The 15,109-nt window shown below is 35.8% G+C and overlaps 1 protein-coding gene across 2 annotated transcripts; it reads right to left on the bottom strand.

The window, feature by feature from the left end:
* On the bottom strand, positions 1-15,061 carry LOC132543103 (putative oxidoreductase YteT). Of its 2 annotated transcripts, none has more exons than XM_060206561.1 (13): positions 14,984-15,061; positions 13,891-14,007; positions 12,908-12,992; positions 11,997-12,070; positions 10,709-10,768; positions 10,045-10,209; positions 9,395-9,580; positions 7,322-7,420; positions 5,885-6,013; positions 4,744-4,845; positions 3,862-3,931; positions 3,123-3,217; positions 1-2,416 (listed from the first exon to the last, which is right to left on the bottom strand). In XM_060206561.1, exons 2-13 carry the CDS (start codon positions 13,996-13,998, stop codon positions 2,285-2,287), a joined length of 1,305 nt encoding a protein of 434 aa, XP_060062544.1. In that variant the 5' UTR covers positions 13,999-14,007; positions 14,984-15,061; the 3' UTR covers positions 1-2,284. The 2 variants fall into 2 exon arrangements, with proteins under 2 accessions (XP_060062544.1, XP_060062543.1); XM_060206560.1 differs by lacking the exon at positions 9,395-9,580 and adding an exon at positions 8,648-8,833.
* Between the last annotated feature and the right edge of the window lie 48 nt (positions 15,062-15,109).

Genomic DNA, 15,109 nt, shown 5'->3' with positions numbered 1-15,109 from the left:
TCTAACTAGATGTTTCAGTATACATGAAGCAATAAATTTGCACATTCTAAAATTTAAACTTTTTTAACAATATGTTTCACAAAAAGCAAAATTCAAAAAGATTATGTTTGAAATGTTGAGATATAAAAATAAATAAATTTGTGATTATTGGAGAATGTACTAGGCAGGACTAGATCAGATCACTAGAATATCTTCTGGTTTAAACATACAACAATTACAGAGAATTTAAATACAATCAACAAATAAATAAATAGGAAAATAATTAAAATCAGGTAAAATGAGAACATCACAAACAACACCTGATAAGTAATGAATATTGTAGAACTCTTGAATATTCATGAAATTTTTTATTATCATTGTTTTTTTGACTTGGATAGTTTTAATTCATGAATTCATAGGTCTAGGAATGGTTGAAGTGTTACTGATCTTGTTAAATACTTTTCAGTACAATTAATCATATGACCACACAAAAGGACTTTTAAAAAAAACACACAAAATTTGAGTCTAACAAAAATACAAATATTTCAATTCCTGTCTTTTTCTAAATAATCTGACAATCTGGGTATATCTTTTTCATAACTGTATGATTTACCATCTATATGACCAGAGAATGCTGTATATAAGAGACTGAATCACTCAGTGAAATGTAAGAAAAAAAATAAAAGTAAAGGTTATGATATTGCAGATTACTCAAATCTTTGACTGTAAGTTTAAATGTAATTTTAATGAAAGAAACATCAAAGACATGAACAAACACAAATATGAATTGTTACAGAATCAAAATTTGACTAGAAATTTACATTTTCTATGTCAGTTAATGATCCCCATCATATCTCAGTATCAAATATACTTCATATGACTGTATCAGAAACCATACCATATGTAATTAAACAGCTGAAAATGGAAACTGTCTTTCTGAATAGAGAATAGTCAGATACTGAAAAATCCATAATTTCTGTGATTTTTAAAAATATTTTCGTCCATTTCTTGAGTAAGATGATGAACCAAAGTGCCACCATGGAAATGTGATTTCACATTGATTCAGTTTCTGAAACATATATTTCTTTGTCAACAATTTTTAATAATTACAGAGACTTAAATCAATTTCTCTTATGGTGGTATTATATGCCATTTATATTTATATACTTTATTCAGAGTGGGGCAAGGGAACTCAGAGTGGGGAAAGGGAACTCAGAGTGGGGCAAGGGAATTCAGAGTGGGGAAAGGGAACTCAGAGTGGGGCAAGGGAACTCAGAGTGGGGCAAGGGAATTCAGAGTGGGGCAAGGGAACTCAGAGTGGGGAAAGGGAATTCAGAGTGGGGCAAGGGAACTCAGAGTGGGGCAAGGGAACTCAGAGTGGGGCAAGGGAATTCAGAGTGGGGCAAGGGAATTCAGAGTGGGGCAAGGGTATTCAGAGTGGGGCAAGGGAATTCAGAGTGGGGAAAGGGAATTCAGAGTGGGGAAAGGGAACTCAGAGTGGGGCAAGGGAATTCAGTTTGGGGAAAGGGAACTCAGAGTGGGGCAAGGGAATTCAGAGTGGGGCAAGGGTATACAGAGTTGGGCAAGGGAACTCAGAGTGGGGAAAGGGAACTCAGAGTGGGGCAAGGGAATTCAGAGTGGGGCAAGGGAATTCAGAGTGGGCAAGGGTATTCAGAGTGGGGCAAGGGAACTCAGAGTGGGGCAAGGGAACTCAGAGTGGGGCAAGGGAATTCAGAGTGGGACAAGGGAATTCAGAGTGGGGCAAGGGACTTCACTTTACCATGGACATGGTAAAGTGAAGAATTTCACTATTCTTTTTACTAGTTAACATTTTTTCAACAATTTTCATTTTCAAATTCTAAGACTGATTCTTTTAAACACATAATAACAAAAAAAATATGTCTGGGGCTAGAAAATTTAGGATGAGGCAGGGGGGCTTCAATTTATCATTACAATATTTTTTTTATTGTTTATGTGTTTAAAGAAAATAGTTGATTAGTAAGAAAATAGTGAAATTATTCACTTTACCTTGGCCAGGGTAAAGTGAAGCCCCCTGCCCTGCCCTAAAATATCCCCATCCCTGACATAAATTTTTGTTATTTACCTATGTTGTGTTTAAATGAATGAATCGGGTTAATTTGAAAAGAATGTTGGTGAAAATAGGTTTATTAGTATAAAAATAGGGAACTGCTTCACTTGTTCATTATGGTTAAGTGAAGCAAAGAAATATGAATTAAAAAAAACCCCAACAACATGGGTTTGATGCCAGGCCATAATCTTGTCAGTTGTCGGGTCAGTTATCTGGTCAGTTGTACGTGCCATCAGGTTGTAACATGACAACTCGTTTCTCCTTCCTTGCCTTTTCAGCGGCAAACACCAGTAAATGACTACCCAAGCTCTCCTCGGGACCTGTTGAGATGGTTGTCTTATCACCATTCTGAAAAACGAAATCAGGATAATTGTACAGTACAAAATTCTTACACACCAATATTGGACCCAAATTGTATATCACAAGTTTGACTGAAGAGATTTAGTTTTCAGAAGGCTAAATTGCTTAAAAAGAAGTGTTACAGATACTTAGAAAGAAGAGTGACAGTTTTTCACCTGTATAAATATCCATAGTTTCTCTTGTTAGATTTTAATATTCATATTTATTCTATGCTTGAAACTTTTCATATTCCTGCCTCAGCTTCACTATAAAAAAAGCATCTCACATGAACAGAAATGTTTTGATTCAATTTTATATTTCATTTGGGGTGGTTCAATGTCATAAAAACATGGAACAATTATTACACAAATATGAAAGGAGAATTTTTCTGTATCGTTGAAATATATAGTGAGAGAAAAAAAATTGTAAAAAACAATAGACAAAAGAGGACTTTTTTTCTACTTATGTCACTCTTCCTAACTGATCTAAAATGATAACAATACTGTACTGTATTGTTGAATTTTGGAAGATTCAAATTTTTATGTATGTAAAAAAAACTTGAAGCAAAGAGGAGGTCATTTTCAAGGAAATCATGCAACAGACATGATAGATTTCAAAACGTTTTTTCCAGTTTCATTTCGTCTTCGAAAAGAAGGGATATCCATAAAAAAGAAATGTTATGGCATAACAAATGAAAATTTGTATGATAACTTACAGCCACACTATTGACAAAGGAATGTATGCAGTGAAAGTCAGCCCCACCATGTCCCATCATTCCCTTGACCATTTGTGGTTCTGCTTGGTACTCATCTGAAAAAGGACCCCAAATAATTAGTCAACATTTCTTTGTTTTGGATGCTATCAATAACATTATTCGTGTAAAGTGGTCCAAGGTCTGGATGGTTGCTGATCTTGACTTCCTGAAACACACAAAACCATCTGAGATAGGGATCAAACACCCATCTCACATCTACACCTGGCCCCACTTGTATAAAATATCTCAATTTCAGATTTCCTCAAGCCCAGATTTTCCTCAGCTAATATCTCCTTGAAAATATCTTGTATGAAAATTCCGCAAGGAATTTCAGGACATCCTAACCGATGCCTTCCTCCTGTTCCTTGAGAAAATTTTATACAAGCCGTTTTTGAGGAGATATCAGCTTAGGAAAATCTCGACTTGAGGAAATCTCAAGTTGAGATGTTTTATACAAGTGTGGCCTGAAGTAGCAAAGTGTAATGCTTTATTGCTAAAGGTTGAGGAAAGTGTGTTGTGGTTACGAAGTGTGGTATGTCCTGAGTTATTAATATTAGAAGCTGCAATGTATATACACATGTACATGTATTATAGGAGTTTGTTGAAGTAGAATCTATGTTAAATAAAATTGTAGCTAACACTGACTTGATCCAAGACTTCATGTTCAGATAAAAATCAATGTATTTGTAAGGAAACTTACGGGATACTCCAGTCAGGAAGTCAAAGTGCTGGATCACTGGAGCACTTGTTGCCTTACAGGAAAGCTCTCCCTGAAATACATATAGGATCTAATATGAGTTTCTCTTTGATGAAATAAATGTTTTACTGTTGGTACACAAAATGCAGCTTTCTGTCTTTCTATTCATTTCCTGATTTTAAAAAACTAGCTCTGCCTAATTAATCCTGATTAGGGGAGTCCATCTATGGCAACTCCCCATGTGGTAGCAGGTCTGTTGCATGGAACTTCTTGTCGTATGAATGAAATATCTATTTACACATTCACCTGGTGTGTGAATCAGTGTCAGTCAATAATGTAAATTAGAAATGGACTGCAACACCATAAAATATCAAAATATCTTACAATGCACACAAACAATAAATGATGTAGGCACCTATGAGTTATGAATTTATCAGGGAAAAGTTTGTTATTTATGCGTCGTGACTTTATTGAATTATCAAAAGAAATTAGTTATAAGCTTTGAGATTCCTATTAAAGCTTAAATGTAACTTATGACAAAACCACCTCAAATTTGAAGTAATTTTGGCTCTATATCTATATAGTCTCATTTGTTACCTCAGTCTGCCGTCAGGGAATGTGTGACATCATGTTATCATCTCAATCTGACACTATAATATGTTTTATCCTGCAAATGGCACTGCCATTGTTGGAATATGCTTGCCACATATATTTTTGCTCTGTTCGGCAGCTGTATTTTTGCATTTGCGGTAATTTGACAGGTTTTGATAACAATGGATCATGCTATATTTGGAACAGGACACTGGCCTTTTAAACAGGTGACCTTTATAGACAAATGACCTTTATAAACAGTTGAACCAGATCAATATAACTTAGCAATCTTACCTTGGTACCGTAAACTTTGACCTCTCGTGTACAGACAGACTTTGTGAAGGCCATCATGGTCAGAGTGGCCGTAGCTCCCCCTTCAAACTGCATGTTGACCACCTTGATACAATTGAGATAATAAGATGAGAAATAACACCTTCCATTGCTGTCAGTTTAAATACGCTGTTCTGTCTATATCTAAGCATTATTACTCCACCAACACAAATCATACATATCAATACACAAAAGTGAAGTGTGAGTTTCCTATGTTTATCTTGGTCTGTCTCTATCAGAATTGATACTTTCATTGAAAATGTGCTGATATCAAAATATCAAAACTAGTCAATTTCCCACAAGGAGGTACCATTTACTTGGTATATAATTCACCTTAAACTCTTATAGTGCACCACAAATATGTAATAAAAAGTTTCTATATTAACATTTAAGTGATACCTTCACAGACTTCTTACCAGATTACAGAGTGAAAATATCGATTTCTACCTAAGTACCCAACCCACCAAACAGACAGGGACTGGATATATTTTATCCCCACCACCTTACCTCCAGTCACCTGGTTGTTCATCCACACTACCCCTCCACCTTACCTCCAGTCACCTGGTTGTTCATCCACACTACCCCTCCACCTTACCTCCAGTCACCTGATTGTTCATCCCCACAACCCCCACCACCTTACCTCCAGTCACCTGGTTGTTCATCCCCACTTCCCCCACCACCTTACCTCAAAGCACCTGGTTGTTCATCCCCACTACCCCCACAATCTTACCTCCAGTCACCTGGTTGTTCATCCCCACTACCCCCACCACCTTACCTCCAGTCACCTGGTTGTTCATCCACACTTACCTCAAAGCACCTGGTTGTTCACCCCACTTCTTACCTCCAGTCACCTGGTTGTTCATCTCCATTACCCCCACCACCTTACCTCCAGGCACCTGGTTGTTCATCCCCACTACCCCCACCACCTTACCTCCAGTCACCTGGTTGTTCATCCACACTACCCCTGGCACCTTACCTCCAGTCACCTGTGTGTTTATCCCCCACTACCCTCACAACCTTACCTCCAGGCACCTGGTTAGTCATCCCTTTATAAGCTACATGTACTTATATACCTGGTTGATCATCAAGCCCAAACCCTACACACCTGGTTGGACATGACATCATTATCATTGTCATAGACACAAACACCATAAGGTCCGGTTTTGAGAGCTGCCGTCACACTCTCCATCGTTGGCTCTTCAGCAATCACACATACGGGGAATCCTGTATCTCCCTAGACGAAAACATTATGTATTTTCATAAACATCCTTACCAGGTTTTTACACTAAGAAATATTTCAATCGGTGCTCTTTCTTGTTAGTGATACAGTAAAGGATTTCATTGGTTGATCACTTGTATTTCTGATTTTGAAAACAATAAGAACAGTTATAAAAGAATTGATCAACACTTGATTTCAATAAGAAATCTCACAGGGATCATGTCACCCACCATTGAATGATCTTTACTGGTTCTCAGTAAGAATGCTCTTTTCTCACTTATTTTTCTCTTCTTTTTTCTCTCAATCTCTTGGTTACAAAGAAATCCTACCTGTGAAATCTAAGATCGATCTAACAAGAACTTTAATATAGCGATAACATCAACTGTCAAAATCTAAGAATGTCTTCAGTCCGCCATTGTTTTCTTGAGCAGACACAGAAGGCAAAATTTAGGATCAAGGAAATCTACAGAACAAGTTTGAGAAATAAATTTCCAGTACTTCTCATGAAATAGCGTTAACAGTCCTCAACCATCAAAATCCATGTGTGTTTTTTCTGATCAGATCAAAAATTGAATGAAACATAAAAAGGGACCACAGGTATGTACATACTAATTTTGAGAAATATCCCTACAGTACTCCAAAAATAGCAATAACAGCAGTAATCAGACGCAAGACTGAAAGTGCACAATATGAAATAGTAGACCTACTGATCAAGTTTGAGAAACATCCTTTCATTATTTCTCAAGGAATAGAGATAGCAGACCCCATCTCTCAAATACAAGAAAGCCACCTGTCAGCCATTTTGTTTCATAGATTGTCTCAAAATTTAATGGGGACAACTAAGGACTATGTGAAACAAAAAGTTTGAGAAATGTTCCTCCAATTCTTCTAAGGAAATAGCAATAACAAACTTCAACTGTCAAAATCAAAGATGGCCTGTCAACCATTTTGTTTTATTGATAGTCTCAAAATCACATGGGTACAAACTAGGGACTGTGTGAAACCAACATAACAAAGTTGAATAATAACACTCCACCACTTCTCTAAAACAAGCAAAAACAAGGATATTTATGAATAGACCACTGACTATGGACAAAGGGCAATTTAAACATCCCGCCATCAAGTTGGATTTATCAAACCAGACAAAGGACTTAGAATAAGAGCATTTAGAGACTCTTTAAACAGACTGAATTAGAAGTTTTCACATTTTTCCTATCCTCTTACACACATTTACTTTACAAATTCTTCCTCCTAAAGTTAGCATTTATGTGGAATTTTGTCAAAATTTATCTTTCCTGAAATTATTTAAGTTTAAGTTCTTACCTGTTTTATCTGGTCTAGATAAATCTTTTTGGCCGAGTAAGGACACTTGGACTCTACATCAGCTGGACACTCCATGCAACGATTGGCTGCTCCAGGAGGCTAAGTAAGGAAGATGCCAATAAGTCAGGAAATTGAAAATATAAATGGATTAACAGATCAGAGTTAGAGAGCGACGGAAAGATGAAAACATAGACATGGAAAGTAGATATAAAACAGGAAAAAAAACAAGTGAGAAAGACAGAAAGAGTTGAAATGACCTCGGGGGTCCAACATATTATCTGTACCTCTTCCCCAAAGACAAAGGATGGGCTTATCAAAGGTCCTCTGGGGGGGCCATGGAATTACCTCTGCCTCAAAGTTAGGGGTGGGGTAATGACGGGACCTGAGGAGGCAAAAGCATTACCTCTGACTCAAAGTCAGGGGTGGGGGTGGCTTATTACAGGATCTGAGGGGGCAGTACTTCTGACTAAAATTCAGGAGTGGGCTTATTACAGTCCTCAAGGGGGCCAAGGTGTTAACTCTGACTCAAAGTCAAGGGAGTGGGCTTATTACAGCCCTCAAAGGGGCCAAGGCATTACCTCTGACTCAAAGTCAAGGGGGTGGGCTTAAACTGGATACTGAAACAATACTTGGTACAGTTCATGTTGAACAGCAGCTGATGTGGGTGGGCTTGTTACCAAAAAAAAGTGCCAATATTAGTGGTACATGCAACTTTTCTATAACCATCTTCAACATTCTATACATTAAATGCAACTTCCAACTTTTATTCCATGAAGACAACCTTATAAATATGTTACAGCCTCACAACTACACACCATCATCTTTTATCTTATAAAAATTCCAGTCATATTCTACAGAGAGCATCAAAGTCTTTTCCCAAAAACAAAGGTCTGTCATTCAAGTGTCTATTTCATCAGAAACAAGCATTATCTTGACTTCTGTTCATAAATCCATAAATCTTGACTATTGCAGTTTGATTTGGTTACCTATTTTTTACATAAATCCTGGGAAATATTCCACACAAATTGACAAGGAACAGGATAAAATAATTCACTGACAAAAAAAAATGTAACTGATCAATTCAGAACCAATGGTGTAAAGAAACCATTACGCGATCAGTCAGACTTGAGGAAGCACAACACATTTGTATCTAATATTACCGATACCAAGATTAGTAATGATTTAAAATATAACATATCTGTAGAGTATGATATGAAAAGTATAGACCTTCCACCAAAACAACAGACAACAAGCACGCAATGAAAATTAAACAATTCTCACCAGAAGTCCAGGGTACATGCTAGATAGAAAATTATCAAATCTAACCTGATCTGATTTTTTGAAGTGACTAAGACACCCAAAAGATGACAGACTGCAACATTTCTTGCCGATCATCCAATAATTAACAAGGTCCAGGTCATGACAACATTTTTGCAAGAGTGCAGACGAACTCTCGTCTTCTCTCTTCCAGTTCCCCCGCACGAAAGAGTGAGCAAAATGCCAAAACCCTACCTACAACATGTACATGAACAAGTTATTGCCCTTTTTTTTTACACTTGAAAACTTTACAAACACTTTATTCACTAGATGTCACTGTCTCATGTCACAAGATGTATCTAACCATTTGATAAGTCTTTGATGGGTGTCATCATTTCACAAACCAGCCAAAATTTATGATTAGGCTATAAAATGCCTTCTTTTAATTGAACAATAAGCTGATACTTGATAAAACAGTCTACAATGTTCCTTATAACCATGTTCAATTTTTTGGAACCTCAGTTCTCTCCCTTGGCCTAAACTTGAAGGAGCATTATAAAAATGGAAAGGAAGTGAAGAACTGAAAGTTATATAATGTTTCCACTCCTTTGTTTGATTTCTGTTGTGCTTTCACTTCTTTGTCATCATGTTTTTGCTGGTATTTAGATCGACGGGGGAAGGAGATGTATAACTACGCAAGCCCAACAAGCCATTATCTAAAATCTGTCACATTTGACAGATTCACCAAAGATACATATTGTAGGAAAGTGACATCTAGCAACTCAGAGTCTGCAAAGTGACACTGAGTTATCTTACCTTACTTTCGTTATTGAAATGGCTTAAATGTCCGAATGAGGATAAACTTGTACATCGTCTTCCTGCCATCCAGAAGTTTATCAGATCGATGTCATGGCAACATTTGGCTAGCAGTGAACTGGAGCTTTTGGCTTCATTATGCCAGTTGCCACGAACAAAGGAATGAGCAAAGTGCCAGAAGCCAACCTTTTTTTGGTACGAACAGTTCAATTTTGAACAAATAATACCATGGATATGTTGAAAATGAATTTAATGAATAATATCAAAGTCTGATTATGAACCTTGGTGAAGTTAAATCTGTAAGTTTACTTCAAGCTTATGGTAGATCTGTGAAATTTTGAATCAACACAAAACAAACTTTACAGTATGCCGTTGTGGAACTTATGTCCCTATATCATTAACTGTTTTCTACATAATCCTAGGCATTTTTTTATTTAACATGTATTTTTGTTATGAAGCATTTCACTTTCAGCAAGTTTGGAAAGTTTTGATAGACAAACTACACGTATTAAACATAACAATGCAATTCTTAGATAGATGACATTACCATTAATTTACAAATTACCAATATCTCTTGTGATTTATCTTGACAAGTTTCTTGCAACAGAATAAAAAAAAAAGGTTTTCATGGGACTAGTATTTCAACTCACAGGTTCAGTATGGTTGATATTGACAACCTCTCCAATGATGCCACTGTCAATCAGTTCTCTTAACTTAATGGCCCATGGTGTGTACCTGAGCACATGACATACTGTCAAAGTCACATTATTTTCTTGGCAAGTCTTGACAATTTCACGACAATCCTCTTCATTTACCTTTTCAATAGTATAACAAAAATGTCATGACTACAAGGTAAAAACAATAGAATAACGCAAAGAAAGACAATATACCCTGAACCATACCACTTAATAGAAAGACACACATTCATGTACTTATGAACCTCATAATCTTGAAGTCAGTGGGACCATACGAAACTTCGAATTAAATGGGGTCTTCGAGTTACATGAGTTAGAGATAACGACTTTTCACAGTATATATAGATATCACAAAATCAATATAACAAGTTGACCTAGGAATAATTTAGCATATGTCTAAAAATAGGATGATGTAATATCAGCCATGGCTTTGGAAAAAAAACATGAACAACTAATACACTGATAGGAAAAGACAAACAACAACGCAAATGCACCAGCTGAATTGAAAGAGGAAAGAGACTTTGGGTGATGTTGGCAGAATAAGGTGTTTCTTTAAGGAGTTTCATGCACCAGAAAATTCACTGTGGTAAATCGTGGTAAGAGTGATAAACACACTTACTGCCATTGGTTTCTCCAGGAGAATGTTGTAGCCTTTCTTCGCAAAAGCGATGGCAGGATCCTTCGAAAATAAAAGTACACGACAAAATTATAGGTAACAATAATCCCTAACGACATCACACTTACTTATCAACTTACCTTTATTCATATGACAGTAAGTCTGGTCATTGTAATAACCTTATCTATCAAGCATTGTTTCACAGGATTACCATGTGACCTATTTTATTGTTTTTTTTTAATAAGCCCATTTGCTGACATTGAGTCAGTTTTTTTTTCTTTTCCGGAACCATTTCTTCAGGTTGGTAACGTCAAAAGAACAGAAGTTCTTATAATACAACCAGTAGAGGATTAGAGTGTGACGTTTTGATGACTACACTGTCACCTTTATCAGACAAATGACCAGTGAAGAGTGTACTAGCACTGACATATGTATTGTACAAGATGATATGGAATCAACCATCTTTATTGTCTGTACTATAATCCTGAGTAAAATAAAGTTGAAAAAGTGTGGCAGGATAGCAAACTGATCATAGAGTACAGGAAACAAGATGGTAACAATGTACTGTAGTCAATTCCGCTAAACTTTGTTCAACATATGATCATAGATGTGCGAGAGTCTGTGCCCCTCCCCCCTCATCCCTATAAAGTACAGGCCTTTTTAATTGGTTGTTTTTCTTGTCAACTTTTTGAGTCAGAGGTCATCATTTACCCTTTGCCCAAAAGTCCATTTCAGGTTTTAATACATGAAAAATATATCCTTTTGCTTCTTACGTTTGGGCGGTATTTCTCATGTATGTTTTTGTACATACATCAAGACTGACTTCTGTAAAACGATACATTTTTGTAGGGTTCAATTTATGTGGTTTAAAAAAATTACATATACTTATTTTAACAATTCCTAGACCTGTTAATTTTTCATGAAGATTTACAGTACACAGGAAATCAATGTAATAAATCTACCTAGTCTACCAATGTCAACAATTTGTGGACATTTGAATTTGTGACTGAACAACACAAATCCCCAACGAAAATGAATGACTTTACTATATTTTTTTAACGTTTTTATTTTTTTCCTCAGAATAAAAAATCCACTTTTATGATTTTTTGTAGTAAACAACAAAATTGAACCCAACGAAAATAAATGAATCCACAGTATATTTTTTTAACCTCTTATTCTTGATTTTTGTAGATCAGGAGATAGAAAATATAAATTTAATAAAATGTATTTCTTCAAGATATATCCTACATCAAAAAGTAAACAACTTTTTTCATGAAGGAAATATATGTACCTTGTGTAGACGATCTGGGGTGGTAATGATAACACAGTCCGACATCTTATCTCTCTCACTGGCCTCACTCCAATCTGTGAAAAACATAATTGCAAGTCTTTAACACAAATTTTAAAAATCTTTATGTTGGTCAAATTTTAATTTATTTTAAATTTATAATCTTTATTTTTACCCCTGTTATTCCCACACATTTGAAGATTACCATAAAATGTTGGCATGATAGATATTTTCATACTTTTTTTAATATGATTTACATATTAATGTATTTGCAAGCAAACAAGCGGGATCAGATTAAACTTCAAACTTTCTAAAAATTGTTCTCATTACCTCATCTAATCATAAATGCTAATAGTATTTCTTTTGGAAATCTAAGAAAATAGTTACAAAAAACGTTTGCCATGTATTGCTGTTTTTAGCCCAGCTGGCATCTACCCTGCTGAACAACATATGAGAGGTCTATCCCATGGAATCCTGAGCAATTAGGGTAAGCTGTCTTGTCAAAGGACATAACCATATCAGCACAGACCAGTCCATTTCTCAGCTTCCTGAGAAACACAAACGGCCATGGTAGGGAGAGGGTCAAGCCACATACCTCGGAATTTCATCTGAGGCTATATCAGCCAACGCCCTAAAAGAGCACTGACACAGCACTGGTATGTAAATTTACTTACTGAACAGTAATACATATGATGGGCTTATTAGCGGATGTTTGATGTGGTATTACATTGTCATTACTACTTATATACAATCTAGAAAGTCTACATAAAACCTATAAAACCCTCTGACAAAACATGTTATTAAATTAAATGGTTACTGTTTTTGGAGTTTGGGAAAAACTCTTTCAATAAAAAATAGCTTCATCATAGAATTTTATAGAAAATAATGAATGCAACAAAAGATCATCAGTTTACCTGAAAAGCAGTTCTTGTCCTCGATATTGAATTGCTGTTGAAGCTGTCTGCGATAAAATTTCCTCGGGTCAGCCACTCCAATGATCTAAAATTATAAATCATTTAAGACACATTTAAACAATATTACCTAACTTTAAAAAACAATATGGCCTGTATTGTTCACATGGATATTACCAAAATCACATCAAAATATTTTGTTTACAATAATATTCTCAGTTATTTTTGAAATGAAATGGTCTCTATATTTGTCCCTGCCTCTCTCAATTATCTCACAAAATCCTATCATTCTTATAGAGGAAAAAGAAATTTAAAGCTTAATCCTTTATTTCCAATATTGCACACTACCCCTTAAGCCTTAGTGGGGTGAGATCCATGATTTATACACAATTATTTCTGCCTCACCCAAAAATGCTCCAATGCAAATTATAATGTGGTCAAAATACCTGCATCCCATTAGAAGAAGGACTTTAAAGGTCAACCTCAATTTCCCCTGTTGGGGCCACGAGAGAAGTCAGGCAAAGGACTTGCCCAAAACTGACTACCTTTCATGATAGTCAAAATCTGCTTGGTCTTCATGACTGTGATAGGGGTAATTAGAAAAAGTTGGACACTGTGGTTTAAGCTCTCCTATCCATAGGGGCAGCTAAAAATAACTTAAGTCTACTTTCCTCTGTTATCTTACGGCTGTGGTGATTTGTTTTAGATACAATACACATGTATAATCCTTAGTGATATATTTGTATGCTAACCTTACACATCATAAATAAAAAATAAATCTCCCTTTAGAATGACATGAAACTGAAGTTAACTTGAGATCCTCTTTATCAACTTTTTTTAGCAACTTCTTGTCTAATAATAAACTCACAACATTTACTGTCATTTCAGAAAATCTGAAAACAAAAAATACAATGTGTTGTCTTGTAATAGCCCACTATTTTTAGTGTCTAAAGATGATATGCAGGCCCCTGTGTCCTTTTATGTACCTTCAATCTGTCTGGATAGATTTGTGCATATTGAGCATAAACGGAACCTCGCATGCCTGCACCAATAACGATGGCTGTTAAATATGAGTTTTCCTGTTTTTTTGACATTTTTCCTCCCTAAAACAAAGAAAAACAGTAAGTATAAGAACAAATTGAGACATGAAATAAATGACAGAAGTTAAACATATATATGTAAGAGATAATGTAGCTAGGCCTCTGTTTTTCAGATCAAAGAATGGTATTTTGTTGGCCATTCATGCATGCATTCCAATGGCAGATATGTGTAACAGGAAGGAGTTATGAAAAAGTTCTTTCTCTTTCAAGGACTCCAACTAGTGACCTATTTGTCTCTAGCCACAGGGTTACCAATTGAATAAAGGAAAATCCCCTTAAAAATTAATCCAACTGGTTCTTATTACCTATCTGTAATTCAAGTTTTTGTTTTGGTTGCCACATCTAAACCAAAACAAAAAAATAACATTGCTGATAGAAAGTCACCTGTGACCTGGGCTCTCTCGGTCATTCTACATGTGTAGCGGAGAAAAAGTCCAAGGTTGATTGGATTTATGTGACAGTGACCTCCAGGGCTATGCAAACTAAGATACAATTTGACATATTCTCCAGGACAACAGATACATGTGAACCAACAGCAGTTGAGGAAAATTAGATATCATTCTCAAGTTGTCAAGTTTTTTTAAAACATAGTTCACGATCGACTCCAGATCGATATGAAAAGCAGATAGAACATCAGAATAATTTGGACTAATACATGTAGTGTATATACACTGTCCTGCAGTACATCTAAATGTATTCACATTCTTACCAAGATGTTTACAATACATGCTACGGAAGCCGACACACTACAAGAAATACTTACCATACAGATGCTTGTCTGTGTATTACAACAGTTCTATTAAACAATATTATACCGGAACCATCATTTCCTATTAATAATTATTTGTCACACGTTACTTGGCTATGTAAGAACGGATCTACTCGCTACAGCAATTGGAAGCTCAGCACTCATTTATTTAATCCAACACTATAAGACCTGAAAAAGCTAATATTTGTGTCGTTAAAAAACTGTACGTACTAAGCAATATTGATGTCGATCTCCCTGAATTTCACAATTACTAGCGCGTCTGGTTCTTATCAGTCACAAAAACGATCACCACACTACCGGAAGTCATTACTTTCACTTTAACAGGAAGTGTGATCC

This window comes from Ylistrum balloti, unplaced genomic scaffold (genome assembly GCF_031769215.1).
Source record: "Ylistrum balloti isolate Yb309-2 unplaced genomic scaffold, AGI_CSIRO_Ybal_v1 Utg369740, whole genome shotgun sequence".
NCBI lineage: Eukaryota > Metazoa > Mollusca > Bivalvia > Pectinida > Pectinidae > Ylistrum > Ylistrum balloti.
The sequence above is the reverse complement of the archived record's forward strand: the minus strand, read 5'-3'. Positions and strand labels throughout refer to the sequence as shown.